Source organism: Columba livia, chromosome 7 (genome assembly GCF_036013475.1).
Source record: "Columba livia isolate bColLiv1 breed racing homer chromosome 7, bColLiv1.pat.W.v2, whole genome shotgun sequence".
In the NCBI taxonomy this organism is placed as follows: Eukaryota; Metazoa; Chordata; class Aves; order Columbiformes; family Columbidae; genus Columba; species Columba livia.
This window is the reverse complement of record NC_088608.1, coordinates 2,391,995-2,406,581: the sequence shown is the minus strand read 5'-3', so window position 1 is coordinate 2,406,581 and position 14,587 is coordinate 2,391,995. Positions and strand designations below refer to the sequence as shown.

Sequence of the window (14,587 nt, the reverse complement as noted above, 5' to 3'; positions counted from 1 at the left end):
TTCAAAGGATAATTTTTGAAGGTAGCATGTACTGTCTGAGGAAGTGGTACCTAGACTTGTCAACTAAAATTCTTGGCATTAGGAGCGGGTGTAAGAGCTGCTCTTTCCACTACCCGTACGTCTTATGAACGTGTTATTAATAAATAAACAAGACATTTTTGACTGGAAACTTGGAAGAAACGAGACCAAAATTGTCATTTGTTTATTTCTTTAAAGTAATTGAGGCCCAGCATTCATCTTAGGAGCAAAAGTGCAGAAAGTCTGACTGCTTCGTTACAATATAAAGAAGAAATACAGACCTAGATGCTGAAAGAAACTTAATAACCTCCTTCTTGGGTTAAACCTTCCTTTATTCTATCACAGGTTTTCTTGAGAATGTATATGTAGCTATATATTTATTTTTTTTCTTTCCACCCCAAGGCTTTTTGTTCCACTCCAATACTTCAAACGCCTCTAACGTTGTCATTGTGATAGACCTTAAGGCTCCTTTTGGACCAGAGATGAAATGTATCTGGTTTTATTGTTCTCAAAGCTAATATTAATTTCCGCCCCCTCCTCTGGAACAAAGCCAAGCTTTTTTAATGCTTCTTTAAGAAGGCTTTGGGTGACTGATACCGAGATCACTTGCTCAGGAACTGCTTGGTACAAGATGCCTTTTGGAAATGGGCTTTTGGGTGAGCTGGGGCTGGTCAGGCTTTAGGAATTGAGCTGGGCTTAGAGACCTGAAGAACCGGGGCTGCAATGAGGTCCTGGCTTGTGGTTCCATCTTGTACACACTGAGCTGAACGATGTTCCACGATGTGCTCGGGTCCTGCAGACTTAATTGCTGTCTGCAGAAAAGCAAGTTTGAGGGGTGCAGGTAACTCCTTGAGTCCTTCGTTGTGAGCTGGTGAAGATGTCCCTGCTCAGGGCAGGGGCTGCACTAGATCGGCTTCAAAGGTCCCTTCCAGCCCAAACTATTCTATGATCCTACATGTGGTAGGCAAGTATTTGTGTATATGTCAAGGAAAGAGCCTTACTCTCTGCTTACTAGAAGTGTGTATATATCATCGGTGCCTGTATATATCTAAGCAGCACCTCATTAGATAAAACTGGATCATTTCCACCAAAAAGTGTGCTTCCATCCTCTTGTCAGGTGCCAATATTTCTGAACTGTGTCCCACTGTTCAGGTGCGGAACACAAACTAGTAAAGATGCTTTGGATTTCATTTTTGAGTAGTGACAATATTCTCCAGTGCGGTTTTTCTGAACCCGGTATCAGTGAGACACAGAGCTCTCTGAGGTTTGCTTGCTTTATTCCTGTGGACGTGCCAGAAAAGCAAGCGGTGCTGGACTGTGACAAGAGACCGCTACAGTCCAGCATTGTGAAATTCCCAGGGAACAGATGGCTTAAAGACACAGTTTCTAAATGTGGAAATTGGGACGTTAGGCGTGTTTTTCCTTTTACTACATATTTTGCCTTTTTTGCACTCAGTTCACGCATCTGCTGGGTTTTCAGATACAGATTTTTATAGCTCTCATTAGCTTGTTTTAGTCAAAACCAGCTAGCAGGCCATGTCTCATAAGAAACTTAGGGGGAAATATGACATTGGACTTGACCTGAATGTGATATCATCCTGCTCTTTTGTCATATCACAACTATTTTGTTCAGCACTCACATACTGTGACAGTATTTTTTTAGCTTTGTTTGTGTGTTTTTGCTGGCACTGAGCCTGGACTAGCAGGTGTAGAACATTTTGATTGTCAAACAATGTGTGAATGTTAGTACATGCTGTTGCTTTACTGGGTTATTAATGCGGTAGTTAAACCACTTTCTTCCCTTCCGTCCAGAAAAGGGAGAAGCACTCCTTTGGAACAGTTTTCTGTTGACTTCTGGTAGTGGTATAATGTGTTCAGTAGGAACTCTACTGGATCTTCTAACTGTTTGTATCAGGTTTTTTAATTTATCAAAAAATCAATCCTCTCTCTTGGCTCTTGTTGAATATAAAGTTAGATGCTATTCTGATAATTGCTCGACCTTGCTCAGGTTCCTATTGAATTGAGGAAATGCATGAATTCAAAGTTGCATGTAATCATCACATTGATAACTACAGGCCTTAGAATAATTCTTAACAATGTTTGAGGCATTGAAGCTTCCACTTTTCCCATAAGGTTGAGTAGGAAACAAGTTGGTAAACATGCCATAACCACCGGAGGTGATTAATTTTTGATGATACGAGTGTTGTCTGTAAAATATATTTAAGCATCGCTGTTTTGAAATAACACGGTGATCAAGTATTTGCAAAATGCTGGACATGTCTGCATTCTGAAGAAATGTGGAGTTTCTGCCGCAGTTGCTCTTAAAGTCTAGAAAAGCAGGTATGGTAGCAGAGAGCCCAGCAGGAGATGGCTTTGTCCTGCAGCCCTCACCCTTCAGGATCCGCTCTGTGACATTTTGTGGAATGAAATAAACCTTCTCACTGGATATTTTGGAAATTGCTTTTCTTGCAGTTGGTACGTGATAATGCAGATCTTCGTTGTGAGCTTCCTAAGCTGGAAAAACGACTTCGAGCTACGGCAGAGAGAGTTAAGGCCCTGGAGAGCGCACTGAAGGAGGCCAAGGAGAACGCCATGCGGGACCGCAAACGCTACCAGCAGGAGGTGGATCGCATTAAGGAGGCCGTAAGAGCCAAAAACATGGCCCGGAGAGCGCACTCCGCTCAAATCGGTAAGGACATGGAGCTGAGGGGTTAGTGCTTGCTCAAATACTTAATGGTTGGGCTCTTTGCTCATGTTTAAATAGAGCTTTGAAAGCAGCAGTTCAGGGGAAACCACGGGCTCTGCTTCTCTGCTGCGCAGGAATCTTCAAAGGCTTCACTTTTTCATAGAATCTGCCCCACCTGAAGTTTAAAGTGCATATTTAACTCAGTAAATAAATGGCATAATGAGTCTTGTGTGCCCTTCTAGTGACCTGAAAACTTGTCTCTTCAAATTAGTCCCTCACTTTCTTCCTCCTCCCCCCCACACTCTCCTGCTTTCATTCTTTCCTTGCCTTTCTGGACCTTGTCCCTTCCTCTTTATTTTCCTCATTACTCCTCCTTGTGATTTAATTGGGCTGTGTAAAGTCAAAACTCTTTCTGTATGATTCAGACACCCGGTCCATCTGTGTGGTGCAGTCCGAATGTGTGCGTGCAATCAAATGGTGTTTAGGATGGGGCATAAAAGTACAAAACCTTGTGTGGAAGGTAAACCCTGTTTGGTTTGCTACTTTTGCTCTGCAGCCAAGCCCATCCGCCCTGGCCACTACCCCGCGTCCTCTCCAACGGCCGTCCACGCCATCCGAGGGGGAGGCATGTCCAACTCCAGCTACTACCACAACACCAAATAGACGAGAAGTAAGAACGAAGTAACTTACTCATCTCTGCTTTCGCTGATCACCCCGTTTCCTTGTTTTTCAGTCCTGCTTTTAGATCCACGGTGTTGTCTTTTTCTAGTTTTAGTGGGAGTTGTTTGCTGATAATTTAACTGTGAAAATGAGTAATTTAAGTGAGGGGTGCTGTGTTAGAATGCTTTGCAAGCTGCTGATGAGAGTTTTGGTTTTAATAACTTATCACTTAAAGCCTTTTTAATAAGCTAAAATGCTCTGGTAAATCAGTACTGAAATTCACAAATAGAGGTGTGGAACCCATGGAGTAAAAACAGTTTCCGAGGCTGCTTCTGCCGATATAGTTTTCTGCTTTCTATAACACACATATGTTTCCACATTGTGATATTCCAGCCTGGGACGAGGCAGAGCAGCTCTAAGTGGCAGCAGCACAGAGTTATCCCCATTGGAGTGTCACTGTGTGGCAAACTTTACTTGTGTTCCTTTTGCTTTGCACTCATATTCAACTCTCTTCAGATAAAAATGAATGTTTTATTTATATTTTACTTTAATTGTAAAGACTTGAGAGTTTCTCCTAAGCAAAAACCTCATCCTGGAAAGATGAGCAGCATATTCCCATGAGACTGCTTCATATACCCTCCCATTTATTTCTTGAAATACTCATTATTTCTGGGACATTTTACATCTGCTGTTATTCTAGATGATAACTTTATGTTACAGGCATACTGAGAGCTGGATGGGAGTGACTGGCTGCGAAAAGCAGCCAGCGCACTGCTAACTTATCCCTCAAAGTTTGGCTTTTTCCCTTCTTGAGAATTCATTCTGTCTTATGACTCTTTTGTGAGAGCATGCGGTTTCCTTTAGGCATTCGGCATTCTTGGCTTTTTTTTCTTTTTATTTTCTCTTTTTTTTTGAGACCGTTTCATGTCACGCATGCATGCAAGCCATCCATCAGCTCGCACTCAAGCTGTTATTGTGGTGTGTGGATTGTTTCTGTTCATTGTGTTTTTCATAAGCCCTGTAGCTGCGAGCAACATATTTTCGCTGTGGATGAATTAGGGCAAGTCTTTGCTGCGTGGTTCTGTGCGTTAGTTCATTCTAAACTGAAATTGGCTTTTCCATCTCCCAGGCAAGATAGCCTCTGTCTGTCGTCCTCATTGCATTCCCACCTCTGTGAAAGAGCAAAGGGAAAAGTGTGATATGAAGGCACGTAAAATATTTTCAAACATGTATCGTAACAGCTGCTTTTGTGGGAAAAAAGCTGCTACCTGCCTAATCTGGGCGGGCCTTTCATATACCATCTGCTATGAAATTGTCAGACTCAGACAGGCCGCACATTAGTTATAGCACATGTCAAATGAGCAACTGTTGATTAATGAAAGTTATTAAGAAAATAAATTCATTTAAAGCTGGATGGGTGTGTAACGAGATAGGGCTGTGGAAGTCAGAAAGCAATCAGAAGGCTCAGAATACCTCTCAAATGTTTTAGATGCTGAGTTTTTGATTTGAGGGTGGTGGAGGATGAGCAGATTCAGGTCGTGCTTGAAACACGTTGCAGAGGAGCTGGTGGACAGTGGGGATGGAGAGCAGGATGGAAGAGAAGGCTACGGGAAGAGCGGCTGGAAAGCTGCCCGGTGGAAAAGGCCCTGGGGGTGCTGGTGACAGCGGCTGAACGTGACCCAGCGTGTGCCCAGGTGGCCAAGAGGCCACCAGCACCCTGGCTGGTACCAGCACTGGTGTGGCCACCAGGCCCAGGGCAGTGACCGTCCCTGTGCTGGGACCTGGGGAGGACAAACCGCGAATCCTGGGGTCAGGGCTGACGTGAAGATGTGCTAAGGGTGGCAGTAATGCTCCAGCGAGGCCTACCAAAATCACTAAACAACCTGCACTGGGACCTGTATTTGTGAAATACGCTGTGCAAACGCGCTCTTGTCTCTATGTCCCTTATCGTAAAGTGTCTGGTGTGTTCCCAGCACCTCCCCATCCTTGAGCAACACCAGTAACTGTATTTTATCTGCCCACATCATAGTTTATCTAGTCAATAAGATGCATTAATTAATAACCATCCTGTTTTTCTTTAAGGTGTTAATAAGGATGACAATTAGGAGCTTACTACAATTCCCACCGTTAATTTAGGGTAAATATAAAAATACTGATGCATCGATATTTAGCTATTTATTTATTTGTATTACTTGTACCTGAATGCGGACAAGTTTTATTTCAAATAACTAAACAAGAAAATGTGTTACTGAGGAAAACATCTCTCGCTGTAAGGCTGATTTTTTATTAGTTAATTGAAAAAAGTAGCAGGCACATTCAGTTACTTATGTGGTGCTTTCCATGTGGCTCATGAGAAATGTGGGAGAAAATCTTCAAACCTGAGAGTCTGTCAAAGTCTGAATTTCAAATGTTTTATGATCAACTTTGAATCACCCTTGTACTTGGTAACATGTCTTGAACTTTGCTTCTGGATGGAATTATTATTAAGTTAGTGATGAAGATTCCTGTATAATATGCATACATGTTATATAAAATTATACAGTATATTTTAGTAAGGTGTTATCATAATATTATATCATTTTTCATGTATTTCTGTAAAACATTTTTCTATATGTATGTGTGTATATATATGAGGAAAGCACCTCTCTGTCAGGAGATATATAGAACAAGAGGATTGGTTTGGATCTGCATTTTCTCATCCTTTTTGTTATACGTTTGCAAACTCAATTGCAATTACTTTCCCTATTTGTTCTACAAGGTATGCACACATCTGCTCTTTAGCATATTCAAGTGCTGACCAGTGGAGAGAAACTCCTATCAAAAGGACAGAGAGATAGAAGGGCAAAAACAAGACGTTTAGATAGTGGTTACAGGTGTATTTAGGGGAGACGAGACGTAATGCTGTGGTGCAGGGAGCAAAGAGTCAAGAGAATTGTTTCATTAAGACTGTACCAGTGTGTGGGCTGGAAACTTCCAAGACAGATGTGGCAAAATTCCTCTCCAAGACTTAGTAACCAAGACTCTGGTTTCGTGAATGGTTAAAACGGTGCTTTACGTGACTCGTTTCCTCGCTGTCACGGTGGCTCTTTGGACGCTGCACATTGCATTTCTGCAGAGCGCGGGTACCAGTCGATTTGCCGCTTTGCATATCTGCTTTCTAATCTCAAATATCCGCTAATTATCTTCACCTTTCTTGCTCTCTTTTGACAGGTCAACTCCACTTAGCATGTTAAGGACTGTCATTAAGTCACTAGGTTCTTTTTTTCCCCTCTTCAACCCGATCCGCACCCCGTTCATCCTGCGCTTCCCGCCGCCATCCGCGACGCACCGGTCCCAGGTCTCCTGAGCTTCGTAGGATCTCCACGTGTACAGAAGATACTTGTACAATATATTTAACATAACCACCTAAGTAATGATAGGAAGTCTGCCACTCAGAATCTCTCACTGACTGCGTTCGACCCCTTGGCGCTGGTTAGGTTGGGGCTTCTACACTCAGATTGATGCTTTTTCGAAGTCCTCTGTTGCATCGGGAAATCCCGACTTGTGGCATCAAAGAATGAATTATTCAATGACCAAGTGCCATCAAAGGCAGGTGATTGTGCTCTGTCATGACTGATTTACTGTATAATATACATATTATTTTATATTTTTAGGGGATGAAAATGTGCTGCTATATGGTTTAATTTTACTGCTTACATTTTCAGAAATAAATTTCCCCAAAGAACTATTTGTAATATCCTGATAAAATCTTTGGACTGTATAAAATAACCTTTATTGCAGTACCTGGTAAAGATCAAACGGGATGCAGAGAAATCTGTTAGTATAGATCTAGGTTTTGAAGTTTGGTAGTTACATGAAATTCTTTGTGTGACCTATCTTAAAATTAAGATCTGATCTGTTTGTAGTTTTCCCCACGGCGGTGGGTTTTCCCAGAGTGTGATGGCTGGCCCTGTGTTAGTGAGCGTTGTTCTCTATGAAATGTCGAAGGCTTTCAGAATGCTGCCGAAATCTCGGCTTGGCAAAAAGCTTGGCTTTGGCAAGCCCCGATCTGGTCATGCCGGAATTCAGATCCCGGAGTGAACGGTCCCCTCCCAGATCAGAGCCTGCCATAACGAAACAGACAAAAACAATCCCCCACATCCCAGACCCTACCTTCAAAAATGATGTAGAGAGAGTCTAAAAGGAGGTGAGAGCTGTGTACTCCGATGCAGATTAAATTTGGGAAGACGTTTGTTAGGAGGCAAAGAGCGTATTGCAATTATAAATTACGATATGCAGGTCGTCCTACGGACGGTGTCACGGAGCTGAGGATGCGGCCGCTGCCTTTCTTGGATCTTCTGTGCCAGACAGAAATTTTCCATCTTCTCAGCAAGGGGGCACTGGAACCGTTCGGAGGGTTTGGCTGGGGCAGAGCTGCTGCTCCTCCTCCTCCTCCCTACTCACACCTGCTGTGCACTCACGGACCCTCCGTCTCCGGCGTGCACAGTACTCAACCCTTACGTCTTGACGGAGCGCGGATTCTAGGAAGGTGCCAGTCAAGCATAGCCCTCGAGTCTTGTGTTGCAGATGTTTCCTCTTATTTAATTCGAGGTTTTTATTATTATTACTTTCTGAATGTGTTCGTTAGTAGACATAGAAGTATTTAGTTATTGTAGAACGTTTTGAAAGATTGTGAATTGACTTTAGATATTTTTTTTTCTACTGAAATTATTGAGGTTGTTGCAAAGTAAGTTGGACTTAATTTAACTTTTTTTTTTTTTTTTAATGTTGCACTATTTTGGGGAACATTTTGCTAAAAATATTTAATGAAGTTGCAAATTTGCATGTATTTAATTTATTTTGTATTTTCCAAAGTTTTATATTTTCTTTCTTTATGTGCACGTGCACTGCCAGAAAAATGAACTGTGAACTTGCCGTATGCAATCTTGAATAAAATGACTAATTTAGAACTGCTCTGTGCTATCTCAACAGCTGCCCAGAGCTGAAATTTCTACTATGAAATAATGATCCTCTTGTTTTGGTTCTAAAACAGTCGTCTTGGAAAAGATACCAAACTTAATTGCTGTCAGAGATTTTGTATTGTAGTAAAACTTTTGTTTGACCCTCGTGAAGTACATCGTAGGTGCTGAATTACCTTAGAAAAAGGTACGAAGTTCCTCACGCCATCGGCATCAATTCTGCATGGCAGTTTGGACAGCTTTCTTCAGCTTGATTAATACGTTAACTTGGACATCTCTTAATTGTGCTAGTGCTGATCGGCCAGTCAGTCCACGTAGCTAAAATAACCTGAGTTTCTCCAAGTTCACTTTTCCATCAAGGCTAGAGAAGGACTTTCCAGAACTGAAATGCTGAAAAGATGCCTTAGGCTAAAATTCTCAAAAAGAAGTACAAAAGGATTGGAAATTATTGTCAATTGAACTTACTGTGCTTATATATATTTTCTTGTTTTGTACGCCTATTTTAATTAGGCAGCTTAAGTTTGTATTGCATATTGTATATTCAACTTTTGTACCACTTTGAAGTCTTAACACATTTTCTATATGGAAATGAAAACCACACATCTGTTCTGCAGAGATCAAAACCTGTCTCTTGCTCTTTCCACTGCTTGACCCTGTCTTACTTTCTTTGCTCTTGGAATGTTGTGTTAGATTTATTCTAGGCTCATTTTAAAGTTGCGGTTTGTATAGCGCAAATTAAATTTCACATCCAAAATGTCATGCATGGGACAAATCTGGTGGAAATACTGTTCACAAATGGAAAACATACTTCAGATGGAACTAAAGTGCATACTGTTATTTTTGCTAGTAATTAAAAATATTTCCTGCTCACTGGAGCTTCTCTTAACGATATGTTCAAATATCTTGTGTTCGTCCTTGAGTTTGCATTTCATCAACTTGTTGCAAGGAAAGTTTTAAACCTGGAAAATCTTGGCTGATGCATTTTTAAGTTTGTATTTAATTCGACAAGGGTGAGAGTGGATTATCCTGAATATATTGAAAACAAGAAAAATAAGTCACAAAAAAACTTTACTGCAATAATTTATTCCTACAGAACCTTGTGAGTAACTTTTAAATTTTGTTTTATAAAGCCTAATGGACTAAGATACACATTTGCCTGAAATTTTCATAACTAAGGCTTGGAAATATAGGAAGTACAGAATGTGAAGCTGAACTTAGTTTCATTTGAATAAGCCGAACGGTCAGGTCCAAAAGGAAAAGGTCTAACCCCATTTCCTTTATCAGAGGAGAAGGACTTTGTGTAAACACGAATGAAGTACATCCCAACTGGCAATGGAAAGAATCCAAAGAGAAGTCGGCGGGATAATCTCAACCTACCCTTGCTTTGATTCTTTCGTCTTCACTGTGCCTGTACGAGCTGCGAAGTGCGCTGGAGAACATCGCTCCTCTCTCGCTCTCACCATCTCGTTCATCCAAACACTTTTTCGTTGTGGGAGAACCACGGGGGTTGAGGCATTCTGTAGAATTATACATGTCTAGTTTGTAAAGTGTGTAACGTGTACTGCAGATGTGTATTCTCTGGGCTCTATGTATCTTTACAGTAGTGTTCAATTTAGGAAAAAAAATAAATTGTGGACACGTTTTGCTGGTAACAAGGGGAAATTTTTTGCCATTGCATCAAACGATGCTGAAATGTATTAAACTCTCGATAACAGACCTGAACCCTCCTTCCCCCATCCCCTGGAGATAAATCTTTTATCTTCGTTCTGAAATTCTCCCAGAGATGGATGGATACACTGGCAGACTGCATGATGTATCATTCGAAAACCGTTACAGTGGAAAATAAAACTGAGCTAAACTTTGCGGTGTGCGTGTTGTGTGGCTCGAGTGTGCTGGAGTCGGGATTTTAGCTATTCCCCTGAATGTATAGAAGGTAATTAGAAGGCTGGGATGACTCGCTGAGAAAAGAGCATAAGATTATTATTACTATTCTTTTATAAATAATTGCATCTTCTCGACTACCTTGCCCTGGAAATCTTCCTTCTTCCTATTCTTTCCCAGTAGCCCGGAGGGTGACAGGGAGACTCTTCCACTTCCCCTCTGCATGCATTTCTATTTTTATAGAAATATTACACTCACTTTATATACAATATAGTGGGTGAAAAGTTCCTGCGTCCTCGTACTTCCCTTAAGTCATATATGGGAGCTTGATAAACAGCTTATTTTCAGTAATTATTACCCAGAGCATTTCTCAAATTTATTGTTACTTTTTTACTCAGCAGTGCAAAATTCTGGCGCTTCACAATTTCTGTAGAAACGGGTTGCTCTGCTTCTGCTGCTGAGTGGATTTCTAAAGAGGATGATGTGATTTTGCATCATTATTCAGGTACGCTTAGGAACCCAGAAGCACTGGAAGCCAGTTAGAGCCAGGCTCTGTAACCCAGACCACTCTGTCAAAATTCGGAGTCAATTATTTCTAGATTAGAATGAACTTTTGCTCATGCTGCTTTTGGTGCACGGGCGGCGCTTCTTCCTCGCGCTGTCTGAGCAGTTTCTGCGTGCGGGATGAAGAGGTTTGGCTCCATCGGGGATGAAAAGGCTTGCGGATGTAGGTGGTTTATATCAGGGAGGGCAGCCATGGAGTCACAGTGATCCCCGCCCGTCCTGCAGACGAAGGCAAACGCCGGCCGGTGCCACCCCAGAGCTTTCCGTGAGTCAGAGAGATGCAGCCTTTAAGATCCCTTAGATAAAGCTTGTGCCTGGAGGATGAACACAATTACAGAGCAGACTGTTTGCAAGCGTGTCCCTGCCATTTCAGAGTGTGGGACTGCGTCAGTTAATGAGCTCTATCAAAACAACACAAATTATGGTGTGTGTTTCCAAGATTTGGCTTACGCAAGAGTACAGTAGAAAACAAAGCAGAGGGGTTTGCATCCCTAGAAAAAGTCACTATTGATCACTTTTAGCTAAGCTAAAACTTAAATACTCGTAGCCGTGCTGAACTCAATGGGGACTGTATTTTTTCAATAGTTTTGGCCTGAGGTACTTGCTGGTCACACTGTATCAGCTCACGCTTTGTCCGGCTGATGGCACTTGGGGCAGGCTGGTGCAGGGTGTCCCTGCGGTGACTGGGGGCCAAGGTGGCACCTGCGACATCCCTGTGGGTCGAGGGGTTTGAGGAGCTGCTGAAATCGGGTCTGTTCCTCGGGGTGACGCTGGCAGCACATCTGGCTCCCGGGTTGTCAGATTTCCTTCACTCCTCCGCAAGCGCCGCATTCCCTAGAAAGCAGGTGTTATTTACAGCCCCCCCAGTGCCGATGCCCAACACCTAAAGCGCCGTGAGGCTGATTCACAGCAAACAGAACGAGTTGAAAGGCTGAGGGAGCTAGGGCTCTTCAGCTTGGGGAAGAGGAGACTGAGGGGTGACTCATTCCTGGGGATCAATATGGAAAGGGGGAGTCTCAGGAGGATGGAGCCAGGCTCTTGTGGTGACAACCAGTGACAGGACAAGGGGCAATGGGTGCAAACTGGAACACAAAAGGTTCCACTTAAATATGAGAAGAAACTTGTTTGGGGTGAGGGTGGCAGAGCCTGGCCCAGGCTGCCCAGGGGGGTTGTGGAGTCTCCTTCTGTGCAGACATTCCAACCCGCCTGGACACCTTCCTGTGTAACCTCATCTGGGTGTTCCTGCTCCATGGGGGGATTGCACTGGATGAGCTTTCCAGGGCCCTTCCAACCCCTGACACTCTGGGATTCCCCCTCACAGCCGAGCCCACTGGAACGCACCAACTCTGCCGTGTGGGCCAAAAGGCGAGAGGTCGCCAGGGCCCGGCGCTCTCCCGCCGTAGCCCCGGGCTGGCCGCGCGCCCCCGCCTCTCCCCTCAGCCCGCGGGGGAAGCGCCCCCGCCCCGCAGGGCCCGGCAGCGCCGCCCGGGGGCGGGCACGGGGGGGTCCGAGCCGCTCGCTCCCCGCCCCGGCCCCACCTCCGCCGGCCAGCGGCCCCGCCCGCCTCCCGCCGCGCCAGGGGCGCAGCCACCGCTGTCCCGGACCGGCCGCCGCCTCTCGCCGAGCCCCAGCCGCCCCCGGAACGCCGGCGCGGAGGGTGAGTTCCCCGTGAGGGGCGCGGGCAGCGCGGGCCGCCATCGCCTCCCCTCAGGGCGGGCGGCGGGAAGGGCGCGCGGGCGGGCCGGGCGGTCCCGCTCGGCCCAGGCGGTGCCGAGCCCGGCGTTGGAACGTGCGGGCAGGTGCCGGTACCGGTTCGGCGAGACCGAGCAGTGACATCTGCGGGAAAGAGGCTGTGAGAAGCGCCGAGTGCTTCAGAGCCAGCATACAGACTTTTTATAGGTATGTTGTAAAAGTGCAGTTATTACAACACTGCTCTTGATTATATAGCTCTTCCTTTTTCACAGGTATGTCAGCAAACCTTTCACTCTTTTTTTTTTTTTTGTAAAAACGTGTTAGGCTTAGCTGTAGAAAATAATAAAACCTTAAAATACATATGTAATGAAGCAAATGCAAGTGGGTAAATTAAAAAAGTAAGTAAAAAAGAAGAGGTGCACACTGTGGCAGCCCCGGGCAGGTGCTGGGCCGGTTGCAGAGGCGCTGCAGCTCCTCACAACCCTCATGGGCTTCTCGTCCGTATTTCCTACACCTGAATGTATATTCTTGTGCTGAATTAGGCTGTAAAGTCCTTGGAACGGTAACTGGCAGCGCTGGTGTGGTACAGGGGGTGCCGGGGCTTGGTTCTGAGCAAGGCCCATGGGCGCTCTGGTTGTGCGGATCATAAAAACCGTCCCAGGGCTGGCGAGTGAAGGCGGTTTGCACAGATAGAGCTGGTTGGCAAGACTCAGCTGGCTGGTTCCTAAGGGTGACCTCAGGGAAACAGGTTCATGTGATTTCCCGTCCATCAGAGGGTAACGCGGGTGCAGAGATCAGAGCAGCGCAGGCAGCCGCGTGCTGTAACCTCTTCCATGGATACAGCACTGGCAATGCCACATGCTCAGATAGTGACTCAAGTTTCCCTCCCTCCATGAACGTGTTTTTGTTTAAGATAATAAAATATTAAACGCTGTGATCGCTCTTTCTCGGGCTGGTTTTTAACCTCTAGGTTTAGTTTTCAAGCTTCCTCTGTAACTATGAACCTCCTCGTTCCGCCCCTCCTTGGATGGGTTTTGAAGAAACGGATAAAATAGTGAAGGTTTACAGCGAGAAAGTCCTTGCGCTTGAGAACACGCACACCAGGAGACACCAGACGCACCAGGAGAAAGAGAATTCAAAGCTGAAAGAGTCCATCCTTATTTTAATGCTTCTGCCTTGTGTTGCCGGTGCCCGGCTGAGCACGGCCAGGCCAGGTCCCAGCAGAACAGACTGCAGGTGAATTCCAGAGGGAATTGTATTAATAGATGGATGTTTCATAGCATGGATGAAGGGAGTTGTCCTGTTTGGTACAGCGGCCACGGCTGGGTGATTCATCAATCTTTGCAGGGTAATACTTTTGCTTTTCTAGTCAATCCACAATTAACTTAGTTACCAGTGCTGCTGATGAGCGTCTTTCCCTCTTCTCATCATGCGTTACTTGCTCTAAGTCAATTAGCATTTCCCAGCGTGATAATTGCAGCGTTGTCTTAGCAGCCGGTCGTGTCCTCTCAGTGACATCCCTTCCAGAGCGGATAATCTTCGGGCATTTTGCCTCAAACTGGGTTTGCCAGGGCCATGTCTGCAGCGCTCGACATCTGGGGTTCTAGCGGCATGAACTGTCAGGAGTCTGGTAAATCACAGAATCCCAGAGTGTCAGGGGTTGAAGGGCCCTGGAAAGCTCATCCAGTGCAATCCCCCATGGAGCAGGAACACCCAGATGAGGTTACACAGGAAGGTGTCCAGGCGGGTTGGAATGTCTGCAGAGAAGGAGACTCCACAACCCCCTGGGCAGCCTGGGCCAGGCTCTGCCACCCTCACCCCCAACAAGTTTCTTCTCATATTTAAGTGGAACCTCCTGTGTTCCAGTTTGTACCCATTACCCCTTGTCCTATCACTGGTTGTCACCAGAAGAGCCTGGCTCCATCCTCCTGACACTCCCCCTTTCCATATTGATCCCCATGAATGAGTCCCCCCTCAGTCTCCTCCAGCTCCAGAGCCCCAGCTCCCTCATCCTTTCCTCACACGGGAGATGCTCCACTCCCTTCAGCATCTTGGTGGCTGCGCTGGACTCTCTCCAGCAGTTCCCTGTCCTTCTGGAACTGAGGGGCCACAACTGGACACAATATTC

The 14,587-nt window shown here is 45.1% G+C and overlaps 2 protein-coding genes across 6 annotated transcripts in view; both read left to right on the top strand.

Annotated features, from left to right (window-relative positions):
- KIF5C (kinesin family member 5C) overlaps positions 1 to 10,185 on the top strand; it is a 76,220-nt gene extending 66,035 nt beyond the window's left edge. Inside the window, exons 24-26 of the mRNA XM_065070220.1 lie at positions 2,491 to 2,707; positions 3,261 to 3,374; positions 6,575 to 10,185. Of these exons, the coding sequence (XP_064926292.1) occupies positions 2,491 to 2,707; positions 3,261 to 3,367 (324 nt within the window). The 3' untranslated portion in view covers positions 3,368 to 3,374; positions 6,575 to 10,185. The remainder of the gene's footprint in view (positions 1 to 2,490; positions 2,708 to 3,260; positions 3,375 to 6,574) is intronic.
- Positions 10,186 to 12,289: 2,104 nt separating this feature from the next.
- The window catches only part of LYPD6B (LY6/PLAUR domain containing 6B), a 47,095-nt gene continuing 44,797 nt past the window's right edge, over positions 12,290 to 14,587 (top strand). For 2 of the 5 annotated variants that reach the window (XM_005499106.3, XM_021297791.2), the window contains exon 1: positions 12,441 to 12,666. The gene's annotated coding sequence lies outside the window, so the exon portion shown is untranslated. The other 3 variants (XM_065070230.1, XM_065070231.1, XM_065070229.1) reach the window with 3 other exon arrangements.